Source organism: Leopardus geoffroyi, chromosome A2 (genome assembly GCF_018350155.1).
Source record: "Leopardus geoffroyi isolate Oge1 chromosome A2, O.geoffroyi_Oge1_pat1.0, whole genome shotgun sequence".
Taxonomy (NCBI): Eukaryota; Metazoa; Chordata; class Mammalia; order Carnivora; family Felidae; genus Leopardus; species Leopardus geoffroyi.
The window spans coordinates 88,063,620-88,084,558 of NC_059331.1; the positions used below are offsets into that span (position 1 = coordinate 88,063,620).

Below are 20,939 nucleotides of genomic sequence, written 5' to 3' on the forward strand. Positions count from 1 at the left end.
TGATCTATCCATTTCTGTAAGTGGGGTGTTAAAGTCCCCTGCAATGACCACATTCTTATCAATAAGGTTGCTTATGTTTATGAGTAGTTGTTTTATATATTTGGGGGCTCCGGTATTCGGCGCATAGACTTTTATAATTGTTAGCTCTTCCTGATGGATAGACCCTGTAACTATTATATAATGTCCTTCTTCATCTCTTGTTACAGCCTTTAATTTAAAGTCTAGTTTGTCTGATATAAGTATGGCTACTCCAGCTTTCTTTTGGCTTCCAGTAGCATGATAAATAGTTCTCCATCCCCTCACTCTCAATCTAAAGGTGTCCTCAGGTCTAAAATGAGTCTCTTGTAGACAGCAAATAGATGGGTCTTGTTTTTTTATCCATTCTGATACCCTATGTCTTTTGGTTGGCGCATTTAATCCATTTACATTCAGTGTTATTATAGAAAGATATGGGTTTAGAGTCATTGTGATGTCTGTATGTTTTATGCTTGTAGTGATGTCTCTGGTATTTTGTCTCACAGGGTCCCCCTTAGGATCTCTTGTAGGGCTGGTTTAGTGGTGACAAATTCCTTCAGTTTTTGTTTGTTTGGGAAGACCTTTATCTCTCCTTCTATTCTAAATGACAGACTTGCTGGATAAAGGATTCTCGGCTGCATATTTTTTCTGTCTAGCACACTGAAAATCTCGTGCCAATTCTTTCTGGCCTGCCAAGTTTCAAAAGAGAGATCAGTCACGAGTCTTATAGGTCTCCCTTTATATGTGAGGGCACGTTTACCCCTTGCTGCTTTCAGAATTTTCTCTTTATCCTTGTATTTTGCCAGTTTCACTATGATATGTCGTGCAGAAGATCGATTCAGGTTCCGTCTGAAGGGAGTTCTCTGTGCCTCTTGGATTTCAATGGCTTTTTCCTTCCCCAGTTCAGGGAAGTTCTCAGCTATTATTTCTTCAAGTACCCCTTCAGCACCTTTCCCTCTCTCTTCCTCCTCTGGGATACCAATTATGCGTATATTATTTCTTTTTAGTGTATCACTTAGTTCTCTAATTTTCCCCTCATACTCCTGGATTTTTTTATCTCTCTTTCTCTCAGCTTCCTCTTTTTCCATAACTTTATCTTCTAGTTCACCTATTCTCTCCTCTGCCTCTTCAATCCGAGCTGTGGTGGGCTCCATTTTGTTTTGCATTTCATTTAAAGCGTTTTTCAGCTCCTCATGACTGTTCCTTAGTCCCTTGATCTCTGTAGCAAGGGATTCTCTGCTGTCCTGTATACTGTTTTCAAGCCCGGCGATTAATTTTATGACTATTATTCTAAATTCACTTTCTGTTATATTATTTAAATCCTTTTTGATCAGCTCATTAGCTGTTGTTATTTCCTGGAGATTCTTCTGAGGGGAATTCTTCCGCTTGGTCATTTTGGATAGTCCCTGGCGTGGTGAGGACCTGCAGGGCACTTCCCCTGTGCTGTGGTGTATAACTGGAGTTGGTGGGCGGGGCCGCACTCCGACCTGATGTCTGCCCCCGGCCCACCGCTGGGGCCACAGTCCGACTGGTGTGTGCCTTCTCTTCCCCTCTCCTAGGGGCGGGATTCACTGTGGGGTGGCGTGGCCCGTTTGGGCTACTTGCACACTGCCAGGCTTGTGATGCTGGGGATCTGGCGTATTAGCTGGGGTGGGTAGGCAAGGTGCACAGGGGCAGGAGGGGCAGGCTTAGGTCGCTTCTCCTTAGGTGATCCACTTCAGGAGGGGCCCCTCTTCCGTGCGCCTCTCGTCTGCGCTTGGCTCCGGTGACTCCGTTCTGCTAATCCTCTGGCGGTTTTCTGGGTTATTTAGGCAGGTGTAGGTGGAATCTAATTGATCAGCAGGACGCGCGGTGAGCCCAGCGTCCTCCTACGCCGCCATCTTCCTGGAATCCCTCCTGTGTCCAGTCTTTATAGCATCTTTGATATCTTATTTCCTAGAGCTCACGTTTGGCTGAGTTTACCTGGAGGTCAGACAAAAACTACATTCTATCTCCATTCCTTTAATAAATACTTTTTGATCTCCAGTTCTACAATATTTTAGGTTCATAACGTTTCTTTAAGCCCCACGGTTCATGGATTCTTATGTACACATCCCTGGAGTGAAAAGGTGTCTACCAGCCTGGTAGGGCTTGAAACAAGGTGAGCGATTTCTGCATTTAACTATCTCAGTGTCCTCTTGACTCCTGTTACTTCTGTCCTCTCACATATTTAACTGGGGTGTAAGTGTTGTATTATCTGATCAGTGATTCGGCCACCTGAGAGGAAGGGAATGCGAGTCCTGCGGGAAGTCCAGAAAGGGAGACAACCTGGGTGCAAGGTTCAATGACTTGTGTTTATCCCTTCCTGCGTTTCCTACGGCCGTTAGCCTGCAGGCCAGTTGTGTGTGTTTGTGTTTTTGTTCTGTGTTATAGGCTTTCTGTATACAGCTTTATGTTTAGGCCAGTCTCTACTTCATGTAAGCAATGTGTTTCACCTAGCCCCTCTCCAGATGTTCCTAGTAAGGTCTGGAGAGTTTGCCTGAAAATCTCTCTGCTTCCCATAAGGAAGCACTGCTCTGTCAAGTAGTACTACTTGACCCTTAGTGCCTTCCTCCAATCTGGTTCTGCATCATAGCTAATAAAATGTCCTTGGACTTTCTAGCATATGGTAGCACTCACTCCTCCTTAGGAACATATGCTGATGCACGTTTTCTCCTTTGGTAAAATCCTTTCAGTAATTTCAATAGAAAATCAGCAAATATGTGGTTCCTAAGTGGTAGAAAAAGTAGGCCATTTTTTGTATCAGTCTGGATCCAATCAAGGACAAAAAAAAAAAAAAAAAAAGATACAGTGAGTTAAACAGGAGATGTTTAATGTAAACAATGATTAAGTGATGACAAGAGAGCAAGTATGATGAAAGGAAGGCTACAGAAGGAAAAACCTGGGAGGAGGCTCTCACACCTCACTAGAGAAGGTGTGGTTTCATGCCACTGGAGGGTGGAGTAGCTTGCACTATTTCCAGGGCTGACTGTCATTGTCCCCAGGCAAGAGCAACAACTCCCAGGCACACAGAGGAAGTCCTGCGTGCAAAGGCCATTAGGGGAACCTGGAGTTGGAGAGGCCTCCCTCTGCAGAACCTAGCATGCTGGTGTGGTGTGAACTGGGTGGCTCCCCAGATGGCCATCCCCATGGGCCCACAGTGTGTACATGGTGGGGAAAGGGAGCAGGAGAAGCAGCAATCTGCATGTGCTCTTGGGCTCCCATGCTGCCTCTGCTGGAATTGAGAAGTGAAGCCAGGTACTGTAAGAGATGTGTATCCAGTGGACAGTTCACACTTAGAAAATCACCTGGTCTGGGGAGGGGAATAAAAAGAGCACTCTCTAGAAACCTGGTGAAGGAGCCATACCAGAACAAAGAGGACAGCCTCCACCTTCTGGAATGTCTCTCAGTGCCATCTACTGACAATGTTTAGTAACTGCCAGCTTAAAGAAAAACTAATTAGGGACTAATTACACCAGCATACTCCCTTCTCCTTTTTAATACAATACACCCTGATCATGGGTGTGATATCACATCACCTTTGCTATATTCGATTGGGTAGAAGCAAGTTACAAGTCCCCCTCACTCAAGAGGAGGGGATTAGACAAGGCATGACTCCCTAGGCTTATCTTAGAATTTGACCTACCATAAGCTGCATTATTCATAATCACCCAAAACTGGAAATGACCTCATTGCTGCTCACTATGTAAATGGATAAACAAACCATGATACATCCATGCTATGGGATATGCCTCAGTAATGTAAAGGAACAAATTACTGATATACACACTACTGGATACAATCTCAAATGCTTTACGCTAAGTGACAGAAGCCAATCTCAAAGTCTGACTACTGTATGATTCCACTTAAATCACATCCTCAAAATTATCAAACTATTGGGACAGATTACAGGTCAGTGGCTGCCAAGGACTCAAGAGGGGCCAAAGAGTTCACCTCCAATCCTGTCAGTGGGGGTGATTTCTAAAATCTATGCATGTGTTCAAAATTCGTAAGACAAATTTAGAATAGATTTGTCAAACAAAAGTGTGATTATACTGGATATAAAACTGACTCTTAATAATACTTTAAAAGAAACAAACAAAAAAAGTACGTATATTTTGTTGTTTGCACCAGAAAGAAGAGTTCCTGTTCCATGTTTTTAGTGAATGGTTTCAATGACTACTGCCAAGATTACGTTGGACCCTAAAGGAATAGAGATAGAAATGACAGTCTCTTCCCTAGACACACTCTGGCATTCATAGAGAAATCATAATTTATAATTAGGTTTGTCTTAAGTACAATGGAAATCCAAAAGAAAAGTAATTAACTTCACCAGGTGGAGGTCGAGATAAATATCACGGAGAAGGTGATGTGTAAACTTAGACTTGAAAGAGGATTTAGGATTTTCAAAGGAGAGAAAAAAGATAAAAGTTGTTCAAGTAAAGAGATCAGCATGAACAAAGCCAGGAGCCAAGGGACTGAATGCACATGATGTTGTGATTGCCTCGTTGGTCTTTTAGGATAAGGTGAGTCTTAAAGGTGGTGTAGGATCCACCTCCTCCCTCATCAGGGAGATTCTCCATCCTTTTCAAACTGAATTTTCAGAGTTTTAGTATTAAAACAACTCTTTCCTCGCAATGTCTCTAGGACATTATTTCATGGGCATCTAGCAGGCATAGGAAATGCAGATTTAGAGTTCTGGACAGAGGTCAAGCTTGGGAAGTAATAATGAGAGCCAACAATAGATAATATAGCCATGTGAATTCATCAGGATGTCAAGGAAAGCCTGAAATATAGAAAAACACATACCAAGGACAGAGCTCCTACAGTCACCTGCATTTAAAGGACTAGGAAGCTAGAATATTCAGAATTTCACAACTATGAAAAAAATTATGGTCCTCAAAACTACAAGAGGAAAGCTTTTATACAAAAAGTACAAATGTTCTAGAATGCAATAGAGAAGAAGCATAAAACAAGGTATTAAAGAGATACTTATTTGACATCCAGAAGGTCATAAGTAACAGTAACAGAATCAGTTTTTAAAAAGTGATAAATGTAGCCTGGATTGAAGAACCAATGGAATTTGAGAAAGTAGAGATGGTAAATCCAGACTATAGGCAGTTTTTTTCCCCACATATGATCTCAGAAAATCCATACAATCTGTCAAGCAAGGTATTACAAGAGAGACTTATATTTACAGGTAAAGAAACCAAAGTTCAAACATGTTAAGTAGTGACCCAAAGTCATACAGGTAGTGAGGTGCAGAACCTAGATTTGAAATTTCATCTGTCTAGTCCAAAGTCAATATTCTTCTCGTGCTATCATTTTACCTCCATCTCACCTCCAGAACTGTCGAGACTGGACAATGCCAAGACAGTTAATTAAGGACTAACGATGACTGACTAGATGTACATGGGCTCATGTAAATAACAATGGTGATAACCAACATCCTCCAATTGTCTCTAATGATATTCAGAAGTTTCAGAGTCCCAGTGGAGAAAACAAAAGGTTCAAAAGAACCAGGATTAATAAAGAACAAAGCAACAAAGAACAAAGTCATTTGTGGTCGTGTTTTGTCACTTCAGTGAGGTCTACAGTGTTATCAAGAAGGTAGTAAAACCTGGAGATAAAGGATGAGAGAAAATGGAAAATGTCTACAGAAAGCAGATGATACAAGTCAAGAGTGTGGGAGAGCAGTGAGGAGCACAAATTCACACAGACGATGCCTGCTCACATACAATTATTACTACCATCACTGAACTCTTTATATGACACTTCATAGTTCACAAAATGCCTTCATGCAGTATGTCATGAAGGGAAGCAGCACAGCATAATGGCAAAAACTTGATCTTAGACCATGAAGCTCAAGTTTGGCCACTTAACTGTGTCCTGTTAAGAAGCAACTTTACCCTCTTTTTACTTTCCTCATTTGTTATTTGAGAGCAATAACTCCACCCTTGTAAGAAGTTATGAGTATCAAAGCAAATGAACTAAAACATCTGTCACAAGCATGTAATCAATACATGATGATTACATTTATTAAGATTCTTAGTGGGATAATTTGATTCTCACGATAAGACTGTGAGCTGCACAGTGCTATTTCACTGATATGCAAATTTTAGATAACAAGATACCTTCTTATCTCATCTTACAAATGAGAAAACGAGGAATTAGAGAAGAAAGCAAACTTTCTTGAGGATGTGGTATTAGGATGAAACTGTACCTTGTTAGTGTTGCTCCAGAATTTAATTCAGGAAATAAAACTGAATCTACGTGTTGATCAATCAATCTACAGAGATGACCATAATCTGACAAATGTTTCAGGCATGAGAATATTGATGGACACATAAAAGCATATTTAACATTTTAATATTGGTTGAGTCTGTTACTTTTTTCTTCATTCTCTTGTTGGAAAACGATGGTGGTAAGCAACACGTCAAGAATCCTGTATTCCTATTGAACTCCACTTTTTCTTACCTTTCTCTGCCTACCTGTTTCATCTATACCAACAAGTCTTCAAGAAAATATATCCACAACATTAAAGAATTTTGAAAGTTAACACAATAAGGGGTGCCTGGGTAGCTCTCGGTTAAATGTCTGACTCTTGATTTCGTCTCAGGTCATGATCTCACAGTTTGTGGGATTGAGCCCTGCATTGGACTCTGCTGACAGTGCAGAACCTGCTCAGAATTCTCTCTCTCCCTCTTTCTCTGCCCCTCCTTTGCTCATGCATGTGCATTTTCACTCCCTCTCTTCCTTTCTCTCTCTCTCTCTCCCTCTCTCTCAAAAATAAAGATGAAAAAAAGTTAACACAATAAATGAGTAAAATTAGAGTTTACTTACTTTAAATGTATCTCCCTTTGAGAAGTAAAACCTGACAAAATTCAGTTTGCCAGACTGGAATAAGCAAGTCATTTTAATTAAGCCAATATTTTAATGAGACTACCAAATTTAACTCTATGTACATCTGTTCTATATCATGTTCATGAATTAGCAATACAGAAAATGATTGAATTTGTAACTAATTTAACCTGACTACACTAATAAAATTCAAGTTGGTTGTAAGGAGCCAACATATCACTTAATCACCTAATGTTACTCAAACGTCTTAGTGAAAACATTCTTGAAAACAAGAAAAACCCACCACGTTAGCATGTTTTCCTCCTTACAGTTACTAAATTTTGATGAATATCAAATGTATCTTTAGAGTGAGATTATTTTATTAATATCGTAAGGTATACATTTTCAAAATTTCTTCAGATACTTTTAGGAGAATATTTAAAAACTGAATCCATTTCACATCACTGCCAACCTAGAGCTACTACAAAACATCTACCATTATTCAGTAGTCCACACAGAAGCATGGAAAGAGATCATCTGTCACGGTATGAGAAATGTGAAAAGTGATAAACTACGATAACATTAAGTTTTTGGCATGAGGTACAAAAGTCCATATCTAGAAAGTCTCTTTTTCTGTGTAAAAGACTGAGATTGTGGACATGGTTCATTATGTTGTTAATGTCCCCTATATAAATAATTATGTCATAATTATATCTCAAAGCTCAAATATGGAAAATGTGATATAAAGTAGCTACTTTCTGTTGAGTACTTACTTCACTATTGGCTGTATTTTTTATTTATATGTGACTTTTATTATAATTTTACACTTAAAATGTTTTTATGTTTAATTTTTAATGTATTTATTTAATTCTCACTACTGATGCTGAAGACAGTATAACTGATAAGCCTGTAAAATATCTAGTTAAGTTACAGGGAAAAAATGAGAACTCAGGTATTCTTGATTCCAAAGCTCATGCCATTAATCTCTAGACTGTTCCTTGTCATGAGAACTATGTAACTCTTTTTTCAAAGACTTGTCTTGATTGAAAAAAAAGTCAGTATCATAATAAGGAAACAGAAGTTTTACCTCCCTCTCTGTTCCTTCTTTCTCATCTCTTTATATATAATCTAACTGTTATCTTTCACCAATTCCCCCCAATTTTGTTTCCAACCCTTATTTTAAACTTTCTATCAGTTTTGAAAAGCAAAGGAGTTATACTAGAAATCATCTATCAACAGTAGATAATTATTTTCCCCAAAACTGACCGGGATGCTTGATATTTGCTCCCTCACAAAATCCCCCAACAAACCCATGTGGCAAATGTCAAACACATCTTCAATGGACAACCAGAAACTTCAAGAGTGACTCAAAAATTCTAAGCCTCAATAAAAAGAAAAATGCTCAACTTTATTAGTCATCAGGAAAACAAAAACTGAAACCACTATGTGATACCACTACATACCCACCAAAATGGCTACAAAAGAGACATACAAAGCTAAGTACTGTCCGTGGAGTGTGGAGTAACTGAAACACTCTCATCACTGGAGGGCATTCAGTACAATGACTGGAAACCAGTTTGGTAGTATTTCCTCAAGTGAGGCAAATGCATCCTCCACAATACATGAATTCCACTCTCAGAAAATACTAAGCAAAAACATATGCATATGTTTACCAAAAGGCATGCACAAGACTGATCAGAGTAGCACAATAACAGCACAAAGCTATAAACAACTCAAACAGTCATTAAAAGGAGAATGGGTAAATAAATGGAGGTAAATGGAGGTATATCTATACAAAGAAATACTACCCAGCCATGAGAACACATGAACTACAACTACACGTGACACAGATTATCTTACAGCTTTTTAAGCAAAAAAAAAAAAAATCTGGACACAACAAATACATGCTATGTGATTCTATCTACATAAAATTCTAAAATCGCCAACACTAATCTCTGGTGACAGAAGTCAGAATAGTGGTTATTTGCAGGGAATATATATTCACTGGAAAAGTACACAGCAGAGATTTTGGGGAGCTGGTGATGTTTTATTTCTTGACCTGGATACTGGCTAGGCAGATGGGTTCAATTTGTAAAAACAAATCATGGGTACATTTTGTTTTTCGATCTGTACACTTTTCTGTATGCATTTTATAAGTTAACAAAAAAAAGTATACCTAAAGAATGTCTCTGCTGTGTATATCACGCTGGCTAATTTATATTCTTAGGACCAGAAAGGTAAAAACATATACCTGTTATTATCATTTCATCATCAAACCTTTTCAAGAGTGGACAAAATCTACATAATTAAAAGAAAATGTGTCGGGGAGCGTACTCAAAAATTCTAACTTATAAAAACTTCCACTAATTTCTCAAATTGGACTTCATAGTACCTTAAACAAAGTTTTACATCAAAGTAGAAATGTAACAAAACCCATTCATTCATTAATTCACACTCATTCATTCACTCCAAAGTTATTTCAGTGACTACTAGATTCGAGCACTTGAGGATCTGGGGGAAATTCATAATTATTCTGGCGCTTGGGGAACAAAGGCAAATGCCTGTCAGCACCAGGTGGAGATGACAAACCAGAAAAGAGCCTGGGTGTAAGTGAGAGGGATGGGGACCATGCAACACTGTTAATAACATGCCCCTATGTAAAGAGTCCAGCAGCAACTACTCAGCACCAACAGATTCTTTTCATGTCACTTCAATGAAAATCACAATGTACAATGTGAAACCAACCAGTTTTCAAATGTAGGCTCTTGAAAAGAGAACAAACAAGAAACACTGTGACAAACAAAGCACATCTGTGAGCCCAATCCAGCATATGGCTGCCAGTTTGTAACATCTGATTAAACTCCAGAGACATGAATGCCTAACTGGTCGACAGCCATGAGGGGCTCATTTAAACGTTAGGTGCCCAAGCCCTCAAGCATCATGCTCATTCTCTGCTTCACTGTAGGCTTAGGATTGACAGTTTAAAAATAAAATGCTTCATTACATACATTATGATTTGTTCTCACAATGAAATACTATGCAGCCATTTAAATGAATGAGACAGAATTACTGTGTCCTAACATATAATGCATTTCCATGAAATATTTTTGAGTTAAAACCAATGAAATCAGGACTTCAAGTGGAGTTTCACATTTTTTATTTTTATACAGACGCGCACCCATGTTTAGAAAACTAAACATCAAACTCTAATCAGAGGAGTGCCACGGAAGAGGTGGGCAGAAGTTTGGGTGGGAACAATTTCACTTTTTATTTTCATTTCACTTTTTATTATTTCCTATTATCTTTTGACTTCTTCCATGTATTCATATGTTTTAGGTGGACAAAAGCCCTAGAGCAGAACTCCCAGTTCCCCGTGGATATGGCCTGCTACTTCTTTCATTAGTTCCAGTTCAGAACCAGTATCAGCCCCGCCTGATCCGGCCTCCAGGGGAAGTTGCTCTGCAACATGGAATCACCCAGTTTTTCTCGGTACCTTCCTCCTGCTCACAATACACAGAGCTGGAGAGAGGGGCTTCTTGTTAACTGCCTCACACTCAGCACGCAAAAGGGAGTTGTTAAGTCAAGTGTGTCAAACGGTTTCTATACGAAACCAAGAGGTTTCATATAGTCATTCTCAGACAAAGAATCCTGTTTTCCTGCTCACCAGATCACATAACCTGCTTTCACTGTTAAAAGTGACAGAAGAGAGGACCTGAAGGAACAGTTCCTCTGTGGAGACATTTTAAAATAATCTTAGGGGTTTTAAAAACCACAAAAATAACAGACTGTGAGCTCCTGATTGAAAGCACCATACTCCCTTTTGATTTCCAGCAAAGGCAGAAGAAACAATGCAGACAATGACTAAGGACCCAGTTGACAAACCATATAATTTCTTTTAAAATATTGGTTCTATTTAAATCTTCTAATGCTAATTTCTAAATCATAAGTCTTGATACAATGTAATATAAAATGTAAAAGAGCCTTGTTTACCTTTTCACAACATTTTTGTCTTCTTTTTTAAAAGAACTATCAACATATTCTCTTTGGTTGCTACTGTGTTAGTATAAATAACTTCTCCTTCCACATTTAATTTTCAATATCCATTTTAATACATATTTCCATTCTCCTTGCTTAAAAATAAAAAAAAGTATTATTGTAAGGTAATGTCTATTTTCATTGCCCATAATTTCAATGACATTTTCAGTCAAAAATAAACAACACCTAGTCTATAGAATGAAAAATATATAGAGTGAGGCCAAAACAAAACCTAAACCTGATTTCATAGGGTGATACATATTGCCTTTTAATCACTTATTTTAAAGGAGGATATAAAAAATTGCCATGATTTTTAACGTTTATTTATTTTTGGGACAGAGAGAGACAGAGCATGAACGGGGGAGGGGCAGAGAGAGAGGGAGACACAGAATCGGAAACAGGCTCCAGGCTCTGAGCCATCAGCCCAGAGCCCGACGCGGGGCTCGAACTCACGGACCGCGAGATCGTGACCTGGCTGAAGTCGGACGCTTAACCGACTGCACCACCCAGGCGCCCCCATGATTTTTAAATCAGTAAGACATTTCTATACCCTTTCACATAAATGGGTCAGGAAATTACAACCAGGGTTGCCCTATAAAACATGTAACCAATAAGATGGACATTTGTGTTAACTAAAGGCTAGTTTAATTTATTAAAATTATCTGAAAGTATGCATGTTCCCAAATACTTGATGCAACTCTTCATATATCTATTCAATTCAAATGGGTAATGCACACCCTTGACTGTTACAAAATTATTTTAAAATTATTACCCTTACATTTTCACCTACTGTTATGATCATTGCAGTTAAACAAGTGGAAATAAACAGAGGCCTAACAGAAACCCAGTGAAAGAACAAATTTAAAAATCTTTGTAATATTGTGGGTTTAGAAGCTGGGTGTGGCAAGAATGGGTATTAAACAAAATAATTTGTGAAATAAAAATATACAGATCTCTTTGTGAAAAGCACAAGGAATATTAAATGCATGGGTATACTGATCACAGCTGTGTAAAACAAAACACTAATATCAGTTACACAACTCTAATGGGTAACATTTTTAAGCCACAAGAAGCTGTTACTGGTTTTGTTGGCTATCCAATGGAATTTTACTCTGTACTTTAAACAGGAAAATTTAACTGACCAAGAAACCAATATTAATTAAGTACCTGTTAAAAACCATACTTCATTAAAAAATCCACATATTCATAACATGTATTTTGATCTCTTTTGAATATTTAAAAATTATTGCTTGAAATGATATTTTTAGTATTTACTGAAAATACAGAGTTCAAACTCTAAAGGGCCAATATGTAAAACATATGGCTCCAAAAGGCAAGAGTCCTGTTGTGTCTAAATTGTAACCTCTTACTGGCATATTATAAAATGTTTAACTACAGAATTAAAAATTTCCAGTCTATGAAATATAAACACGGGCTAATTGTTAGGATCATTACTTGAATACAGTTTCTGACACACTTTCAAAGAGATTTATACTAGATCGAAGGATATGTATAACTCTTATGATTTTGAAGCTGATAATATCCCAACTTAAATAGTTGAGCTGCATTAGAGGAAATGTGTCAAAACCATACACTGAAAATCAAAAAGTGCATTATTGATTGTATTTGGAGCCAAGCATAGTTGCATGACTAATTTAGTCTGCATACTTAAAAAGTGATATAAATAGGCTTAAAATAAAAATACACTGAGAAAATATACCCTACATTAATGAAATATGACAGCAATGTATATTCAAATGTTCATGCCTGCAAGAATAAACCTATTTTCCCATGTTTGGGAAGACAAATTTTGGAGATGGCCCACATATTCATCCCTTAATCCTATGGTTCTTGCAAAAAGGAATGCAGACTTCTTTTAAGAGGAGAGCCACAAAGTTTAGAAACAAATTACTCATTTCTCACCCTTTATCCTATGCCTTTGCTTTGTTTCCCCCCAGAAAGAGCCTGTGAAAACATCTGTGCTAATACAACCTCTCTTTCATATGTAAGACATGGTAGGCAGAGTGTCAAGGGCACCCAAGATTCCGAGCCCCGCACAAAGATGTCCTGGCTAATCCCGCCCCTTCAGTGTGGCCAGAAAGCACAAATATGGTGGCAACCACTCTCTACTCTATAGCACTTTCTATGGTTATGGATGGTACAGCAATTCTCATGACTAGATTATACTGTATCACCCCCTCTTGGTAAACTAAACAGGAATATTCTCCTGCTGGCCTTGAAGAAGTATGCTGCCAGGCTGTGATAGGGCCGTGTGGCAAGGAACTGCAGGTAGAATTCTGTGAGTTGAGAGCTGCCCCTGGGGGACAGACGCCAAGAAAATGGACACTTGAGTCCCACAGCTCAGCAAGAACTAAATTCTGTCAACAATCACAAGAACCTAGAATATGACCTTGCACTCCAGAAAGATACGTGAAGTCTTGAAGACACCTCCAGCAGTGAGGCCAGCTGAGTAGCACCTTGGACTCCTATCCCACAGAAAATGTGAGATAATAAACGTATGTTATTTTAAGCTGCCCAATTTTTGATTTTTTTTTTTTTGCATCATAGAAAACTAATACAAATAGTAACATGCTAATATGATTTGCTAAAGTCTTTGTGTTCTAAGAGAAACTTAGGTTGTGCAGTAACAAAAGCACTTTTAATTTTGCGGCAGTTCAAGGCCTTTTCCAGTTCTCTAGAAATACATGTTTTATACCTGAACTGCTGGGTTTCTTTTTATCTGAACCTCTACACTTCAACACCTAACTTCCATTTTCTTTGGAAGGTGTGTAAAATTAGAAGTAAACACAAATGTATAGTATTTCATGTAGTACTCTATATTTGTAGAGCAGTGTGCTATTTAAAAGGTCCTGTGAGTTTCTGCAACGATACCAGCAGAGGCATATATTCTATCCTCTATAAATTCTCCCAGAAAAAAACAGATGGATCAACTAGGGATGCAAAACCAAAAGCTGATTGACAACACTTAGAGCAAAACTGGCTGTTGAGACATCTCCATGAGTAACCAAGTACAAGCTGGTGTGGATGAAACACCATGAGCTATAAACCTCACAGGGTATTCATATATTTCAGGAAAAAGCAGACAGAAGCAACCAGGTTTTGATACACCACAGAAAAAAAGAACTCTCCAATTTCCAACGGCTCACAGGGAGTGTAGCATTGCTTTAGAACATCAGTTGAACCTGGTGGGAATTTTTGTGGATTTGATCTCTGAGTGACTGCAAGAAGTCTGTGGGAAAAATGAAGCTCTGTGAATCCTCAGAATTCACCAGTGCACCCCCCCTCCCAAGAAGAAACTGCTGAAGGTAGAATATCATTTGTCCAAGAAAAAGATAAAGAAGGCCAAAGAAAAAGCAATATCCTGATAAAAGATGAAAAGATGATAGCCAGGAGAAGATGTGTATACATACCTCTCCATACTTTTTTTAACACTTCAATGAACAAAACAGAATGGTGAGTTCTAGAACGTGAAGGTACTAGACATCTATTCTGACCCACACTTCCCTTTTAAAAGCTTAAGAAGACTAATTCTATATAAAAATGAGCAACAGAGAAAGATCCAGCTAAATCTAGTACAATGTTCTTATAAGAAACAAGAATAAGGAACAGAATAATATTTACCACAAGCCATTAAGTTCTATCAAAAAAAATGCACAAAACAGATAAGAACCCAACCATAACTTAGTATTTCAATGGAATTTAGAATTAAGAAGAAATAAACATAAATCATCAATAAAAATTAGAAAAACTAAAAAATGAGGTGACAGTTTTAAGGGTTTTGAAATTAAAAAAAAAAAAAAACAATTTTAAGAATGAATACTAAACTAGAAGGAGCATACGAGCAAAAAAAATCCCCAAAGTTTATGATATATGAGGGGGGAAAAAAGGTGAAAATAAAAACAAAAAAATAAATCACTGAATCTAGGAAAATGATCTAGCCATTCATTTATATCCTGTATACTCCTTGTATTTTTATTACACTTCAGTAAAAAAAAAAAAGAAAAAAAGAAAAAGAAAAAAGAAAATAGAGCACTGTGAAAAAGATAAAAATGCTTCAAGAGAAAGGTGGCCTTAATCTTTAATGCCAGAAGACTATGATCTGCATCCACATTTTAATGAAACTCCTCTCATAAAAGCCTCCAAAGACTTTCTAGGTCCAATGACAGTTTGACTCTTCAAAACTTTTAACCTCGACGATCACTCCTTTATTTCTGCGCTGTCTCACTCTCTGATTTCCCTTCTAAACTTCTTGGTCACTCATTTTTAATCTTTTTGTGGGTTTTTCTTCCTCCATAAGCCTTTCAAGAATTGGTATTTCCAGGCTCCATATTTGGCTATTTTCCCCTTTTACTCAAATTCTCTTCCTAGGCAATGATATCATGCCTAAAGATCTCAGCTTTCACACACACACACATACACACACGCACACATCCACACACACGCTACTGATTCTCAAATCCGTATTTCTACCTTAGGTCTCTCTCTCCTGATATCCGTTTAAATCAAACTGCTGATGAGATCTATTAAATAGCTCACTGTTCCCCTCAGAAAACTTACTTCCCACCTGGCTCACCTTATCTGCAAGAAGTGGCCATTTCCTCTTACTGGATAACTGCTTTTTCTCTATCTGCTATCCTAAGAAAAAACTTCTTTCAACACTCCTATACTTCTTGTAGCTTTCCCTTATTTTTTTTTTCATTAAGGAAATATAAGGAATCTACTTCTGGATTAAATAGACAATATTACTATCTTTACTTTGTCACTATTCAGTCACTTCTTAATCTCCTACATTCTAATTATTCATCCCTTTAGCAAACTGCCCTCTCTGTAGAATTAATGATGCTATCATTTTATAATAATTTTTATTATATTTATAATATACATAAATATATATTATTTTACCTATAATAAAATAAATTATATTATGCATAATATAATTTAATTATATAAATACATATTTATATAATTTATATATATAATATATATTATATAATATATAAATATAATTATATTATGCATAATATAATTTTATTATATTATGCATAATATAATTTTATTATATTATGCACAATATAACTTTATTATATTATGCATAATATAACTTTATTATATTATGCATAATATAACTTTATTATATTATGCATAATATAACTTTATTATATTATAAATAAATTATTTACAATAATTTTCCTCCTTTCAAGTGTGATTATAAATTCTTTAATACCTGATTTGCCTTATACTACTCTGTCTGCTCAGTTTCTGTTTACACTGATACTCCCTAGACATTCACTGTCACCTATATCATAGAATTTTCCAAGTACTTGGATAAAGTGAGAGGGAGAGAAGGCGTAAGATGGAGGGGTGGATGGAGGGAGGGAGGAAGAGAAGGAGAAAGAGAGAGGAGACATGTTATAGAACAATTAACTACCTAGGCTTCAATAATTCAACTTATTCTGGTAACACCCTCTCCTACTACACAGATCAATGTTTCAAATATCTGTACACAGAAATGAAAAAGTTACAACCGAGAAATACTGAGCATTTTTAAATGTTTTCACAAAACCTACTCTGCTTTCTTAGCTCCCTCTTGTTTTTCTTCTGAATCATCAAGAAATAAATTTGGAATGGTTTTTTAATTCCCTTTAATCAGCAACCTCCAATAAAATGTTGTTATATAACCTCTCGACCACTAAACAGCTTCTCACATTGGTTCCACACTTCCTTTCCTTTGCTATTGTGACCATACTGTTAAATATCTTCATGATCTTACAGACTCTTGTAATAGCCTTCTTTAATTTCTGTCTTTCATCTCTCTCTGCTTGAATCAATTCTAAATATTACTAATGTCATGTCATTCAATCTGCTCAATTCCTTTATGTTCTCTATGCTGTCTTTAGAAGTAACAACAAAATGCCACTGCCTGGCATTAAAATCCTGTGCCAATTTGCTCCCAGTGTTATCTCCTGACATTCCACAGCCTATTCTACTAATGTCTGCAAACCTATCTCATATGTGTGGGCCTCTGTGTTTTTTAAACAAAGTATTTTCCGGAGTGCCTGGGTGGCTCAGTCAGCTGGGCAGCCGACTTTGGCTCAGGCCATGATCTCACGGTCCATTACTCTGTGAGTTCGAGCCCTGTGTCAGGGAGCCTGCCTTGAATTCTGTGTCTCCCTCTCTCTCTGCACCTCCTCCACTCGCACTCTGTCTCTCTCTCTCTCAAAAATAAACATTAAAAAAAAATATTTTCCTTGCCTATAATAATTTGTAATTTCTCATTCTCTCATATAAAATGTTATCAAGCCTCCAAATGGAGTTTGAGGAATCAATCTCTCACTATTCTTATTATCAAATCCCACAAGCTCCTCTTATGCAACGTACAGAATTTTTCAAAATGTGTTTTCAATCATATTGTTACTTAGAAAATTACACAAGAAAAAATGTTCAATACCATGTCTGTGTCGGTGACTTATAATAGAGATCCATCTCTGCTAATGACAATCAGCTAGTCTGGACTCTCACACAGATAATGATGAGAAACTAGTCATTTTTTTTTTTTTTTAATAATCTTAAGAAAACGGAGATAGTTAAGAGCAAAGACAAGAAAGTTTTTCACTCAAGGAAATCCCCTAATCTATATGGTGAGGAATGGCCAGAACTCGAGCAGAAAGCTCCAGACTTAATAGCCTGGAGAGTAAAAAAAAAAAAAAAAAAAAAAAAAAAAAAGAAAAAAAGAAATTGAAAGTACCAGGTCAGCTGAAATGCAAGAGGAGATATCCAAAAACTGAGGGAGGAGGTGCCCTGAAATCCATGTCTACATTCTTTCCCAAATTCTTGGCGGACACCTGACTACACGTGCAAGCAGAGCATAAAAAGCACCGTCTGGAAAGTTGAAAGAGATTTTTGGCTGCCATCCATCACAAGAGATTTGTGAGTTTGACTCCAGACAAGTAAGCTGCCTACTAGAATAAAAATCAAGTCTCTTTAAAAGATAATCAAACCCACAATCTTGAAAACATATGATGTATAATGTCTGGTACACAATAAAAATTACTAGACATGCAGAGAAACAAGAAAATATGATCTACAGGTAAGAGAAAAAAATCGATCAATGCAAACTTACCTTAAGTTGACCCAGATGTTAAAATTAGCACAGAGGGATTTTAAAACAGCTGTTAAAAATATGTTCAAGAGCTTAAAGAAAAATATAATCATGATGAATAAAAATATGGGGAAATGCTCATTAAAGAAATTAAATATAAAACAAAATGAAAGTTTTTGAACTGCCAAGTACAATATCTGTATTGACCATTAACGGGGTTAGCTTAACAGCCCACTGGAGATGTCAGGAGAAAGGATTAGTAAACTTGAAAATAAATCAAGAGAATGTATCCAATTTGCAAAGCAGAGAAAACAAAAACAATAAAAATGGGCAGAATCTCAGTCATTTGTGGCACAATGCCCCCCCGCCCCCCACGAAACCCTGAAGAAGAGGAGGGCATAAAGCAGTAATATTATTTGGAATTATAAGGGCCAAAAATGTGTGAAATTAGATGCAAAACATTAGCTTTTGTGTTAAAAAATGTCAGTATTTCAAGAAATGTAAATACCAATCTCCCACCACCACCACACACAAATAGGCACACTATGGAGAAACTGGTGAAAACCAAACAGGAAGAGAAAATCCTCAAATACAAAGCAACTGCAAGCAGGGTAGTATCAGTATGAATGAAACCGGAATTTACATCAGAAAAAGATCAGAAGACATTTGAAGCATTCTGAAATGCTAAAAAAAACAAACAAAACAAAACAAAACAAAACAAACCAACTCTGTGAACCCAAAATTCTACATCCAGGGAAATTTTCCTTCATAAATAGAAATGAAATCAAGGCATTTTCAGATAATGAAAACTGAGAGGATCTGTTGCCAATGGATCTGCACCACAAAATGTATATATTCTGGCTTTATATATATGCATATATGACTGTCAGTATACTTTTTTTAATGTTTATTTATTTTTGAGGGAGGGAGAGAGAGAGAGACAGAGACAGAGAGACAGAGCGAGAGAGCGAGAAAGCGAGAGCGAGAGCGAGAGCGAGAGAGAGAGAGAGAGAGAGAGAGAATGAGCAGGGGAGGGGCAGAGAGACAGAGGGAGATAAAAGATCCAAAGCAAGCTCTACTCTGAAAGTCAGCGCTTAACACTGAGCCACCCAGGTGCCTCTGTCTGTATACTTTGTATACATGTAAATATTCTGACTCTGCACAGGGCAGATTTGCCTTATACATCTCCGTTTAAAGTTCTTCCAATAGATCAGCTGTCTTTTCTCTTTAAAATAATTCAGTGAATACACTTGATGTGTTTGTGTATGCTACTTAGCTTTAATATACAAGGAGAGGTGGTTACCATTTAAAATAGACTAATCAAAAATCCCGCCTATAAGGACACTTACCAGCTGAAGTATCTCAAATCAGAGGCTCTCTCAAAAGGCAGCTAAAGTAAGCACTTCAGATATTGCTAATTATACGTGCACCTGAGTGTTAACTAGTATAAGGAATATCAGAAATAATTTTTCACTAGTGAAATGAATGTTATTCTTTATATGTGGTGACTGAAAATATTTTAGGGTCACTGCAGCCCTTTCATAAATACAGTATGAGAATCAAGAGACTATAGACTATCTATATGTACGTTTTATCTGCATCCTGTCTTCATGTAGGATCTGCCTTCTGACATAAAAAAAGGGAGCAGATTCTGACGTCAGAATAGCGTTTAATATATTTCAGAGTGAAAGTGTGACGTAAGGTGCTTGAAAATGTGCCTTATAAAATAAGTGAGAATTGAGAGCTCATCTGACTTGTCAAAATGGGTTATATGACTGATCTTCAAGTCAACTTGTTGGTCAGTATTATATGTGTGACAGAACTCATCTAAGATTTGTTTTCTTTCACCTAGTAGTGGGTCTGGGGCATACAGCTCTCATTCTTTAATACTTAGCTTCAGTTTGTAATCTCCCTCACCACTCCCAACTCTACCTCCCTTACTTCACCTGCCTAAAAATAAGAGTAATTACAAAATCAATGTCTTTGCATACCCTTTATAAAATACTATATGTAGTAACTTTGTTTATATAAATTTATTTTTACATATATTCATGGTTGCATTCTAGTTTGGCAGTTTACATTAATAAAATTTACATAAGAACACAACAGAGAACACAGTTTGATATGAAGTAATATTTTTAAGTGCACAATTAAGTAAATGAATTTGTTCAGGGCATGAATACATAAAGAATTTATTGATTCACAGATTTTATAGCTGATGAGGATTTTAAAGGTCCAGAGAGATCCTTTCTCTGACTTAGGAAAATTTTACCAGTACATCACAAATGCTTTTCTCTTTCACCAAAGAAAATGCCACAAACTGTTTTTTTTCTTTTATTTTTCATTCATTCATTCATTCATTCATTCATTCAATCATTTATTTTTTAGAACATGAGCAGGGAAGAGGCAGAGAGAGGGAGAGAGAGACAATCCCAAGCAGGGTTCCACGCTCTCAGCGTGGAGCCTGACGCAGGGCTCTTTCTCAGGAACCATTAGATCATGACCTGAGCCAAACCCAGCCGGGTGCTTGGCTAAGCCACCCAGGCACCCCACCCACTACTTTTCTTTTAAAATAAAGTTCTTTTAAGCATTACTTTTATTGATATGAGTGAACTTATCTTACCTCCAAATGGTATCCAACCCTGATGAAGGCACAAAGTGGGTCAAAAGCTCCAGTACCACAGGTCAGAAGATGTGTCCTATTATAGTGATGCAAAACTCGAACGTAATTTGCACATTCACTCTATAGCAGGGAAAAAAAAAAAAAGGAAGATACTGGTTAATATAAAAAAAAAAAGTTTAGCCCTTTTTAATTTTTGTATTTCCTAACGTACAAATCTCATGTTTAAGCCTCCCATGGCTAGTGGGGGCATGTGGGACAGATGACAGAGGGCAAGGAACAGTGGAAGAA

General features: G+C 37.2%; 1 protein-coding gene across 1 annotated transcript in view; it reads right to left on the reverse strand.

Moving 5' to 3' along the window:
* The window catches only part of SEMA3E (semaphorin 3E), a 248,223-nt gene that overhangs the window by 71,201 nt on the left and 156,083 nt on the right, over positions 1 to 20,939 (reverse strand). Inside the window, exon 4 of the mRNA XM_045494645.1 lies at positions 20,652 to 20,771. Within this exon, the coding sequence (XP_045350601.1) occupies positions 20,652 to 20,771 (120 nt within the window). The remainder of the gene's footprint in view (positions 1 to 20,651; positions 20,772 to 20,939) is intronic.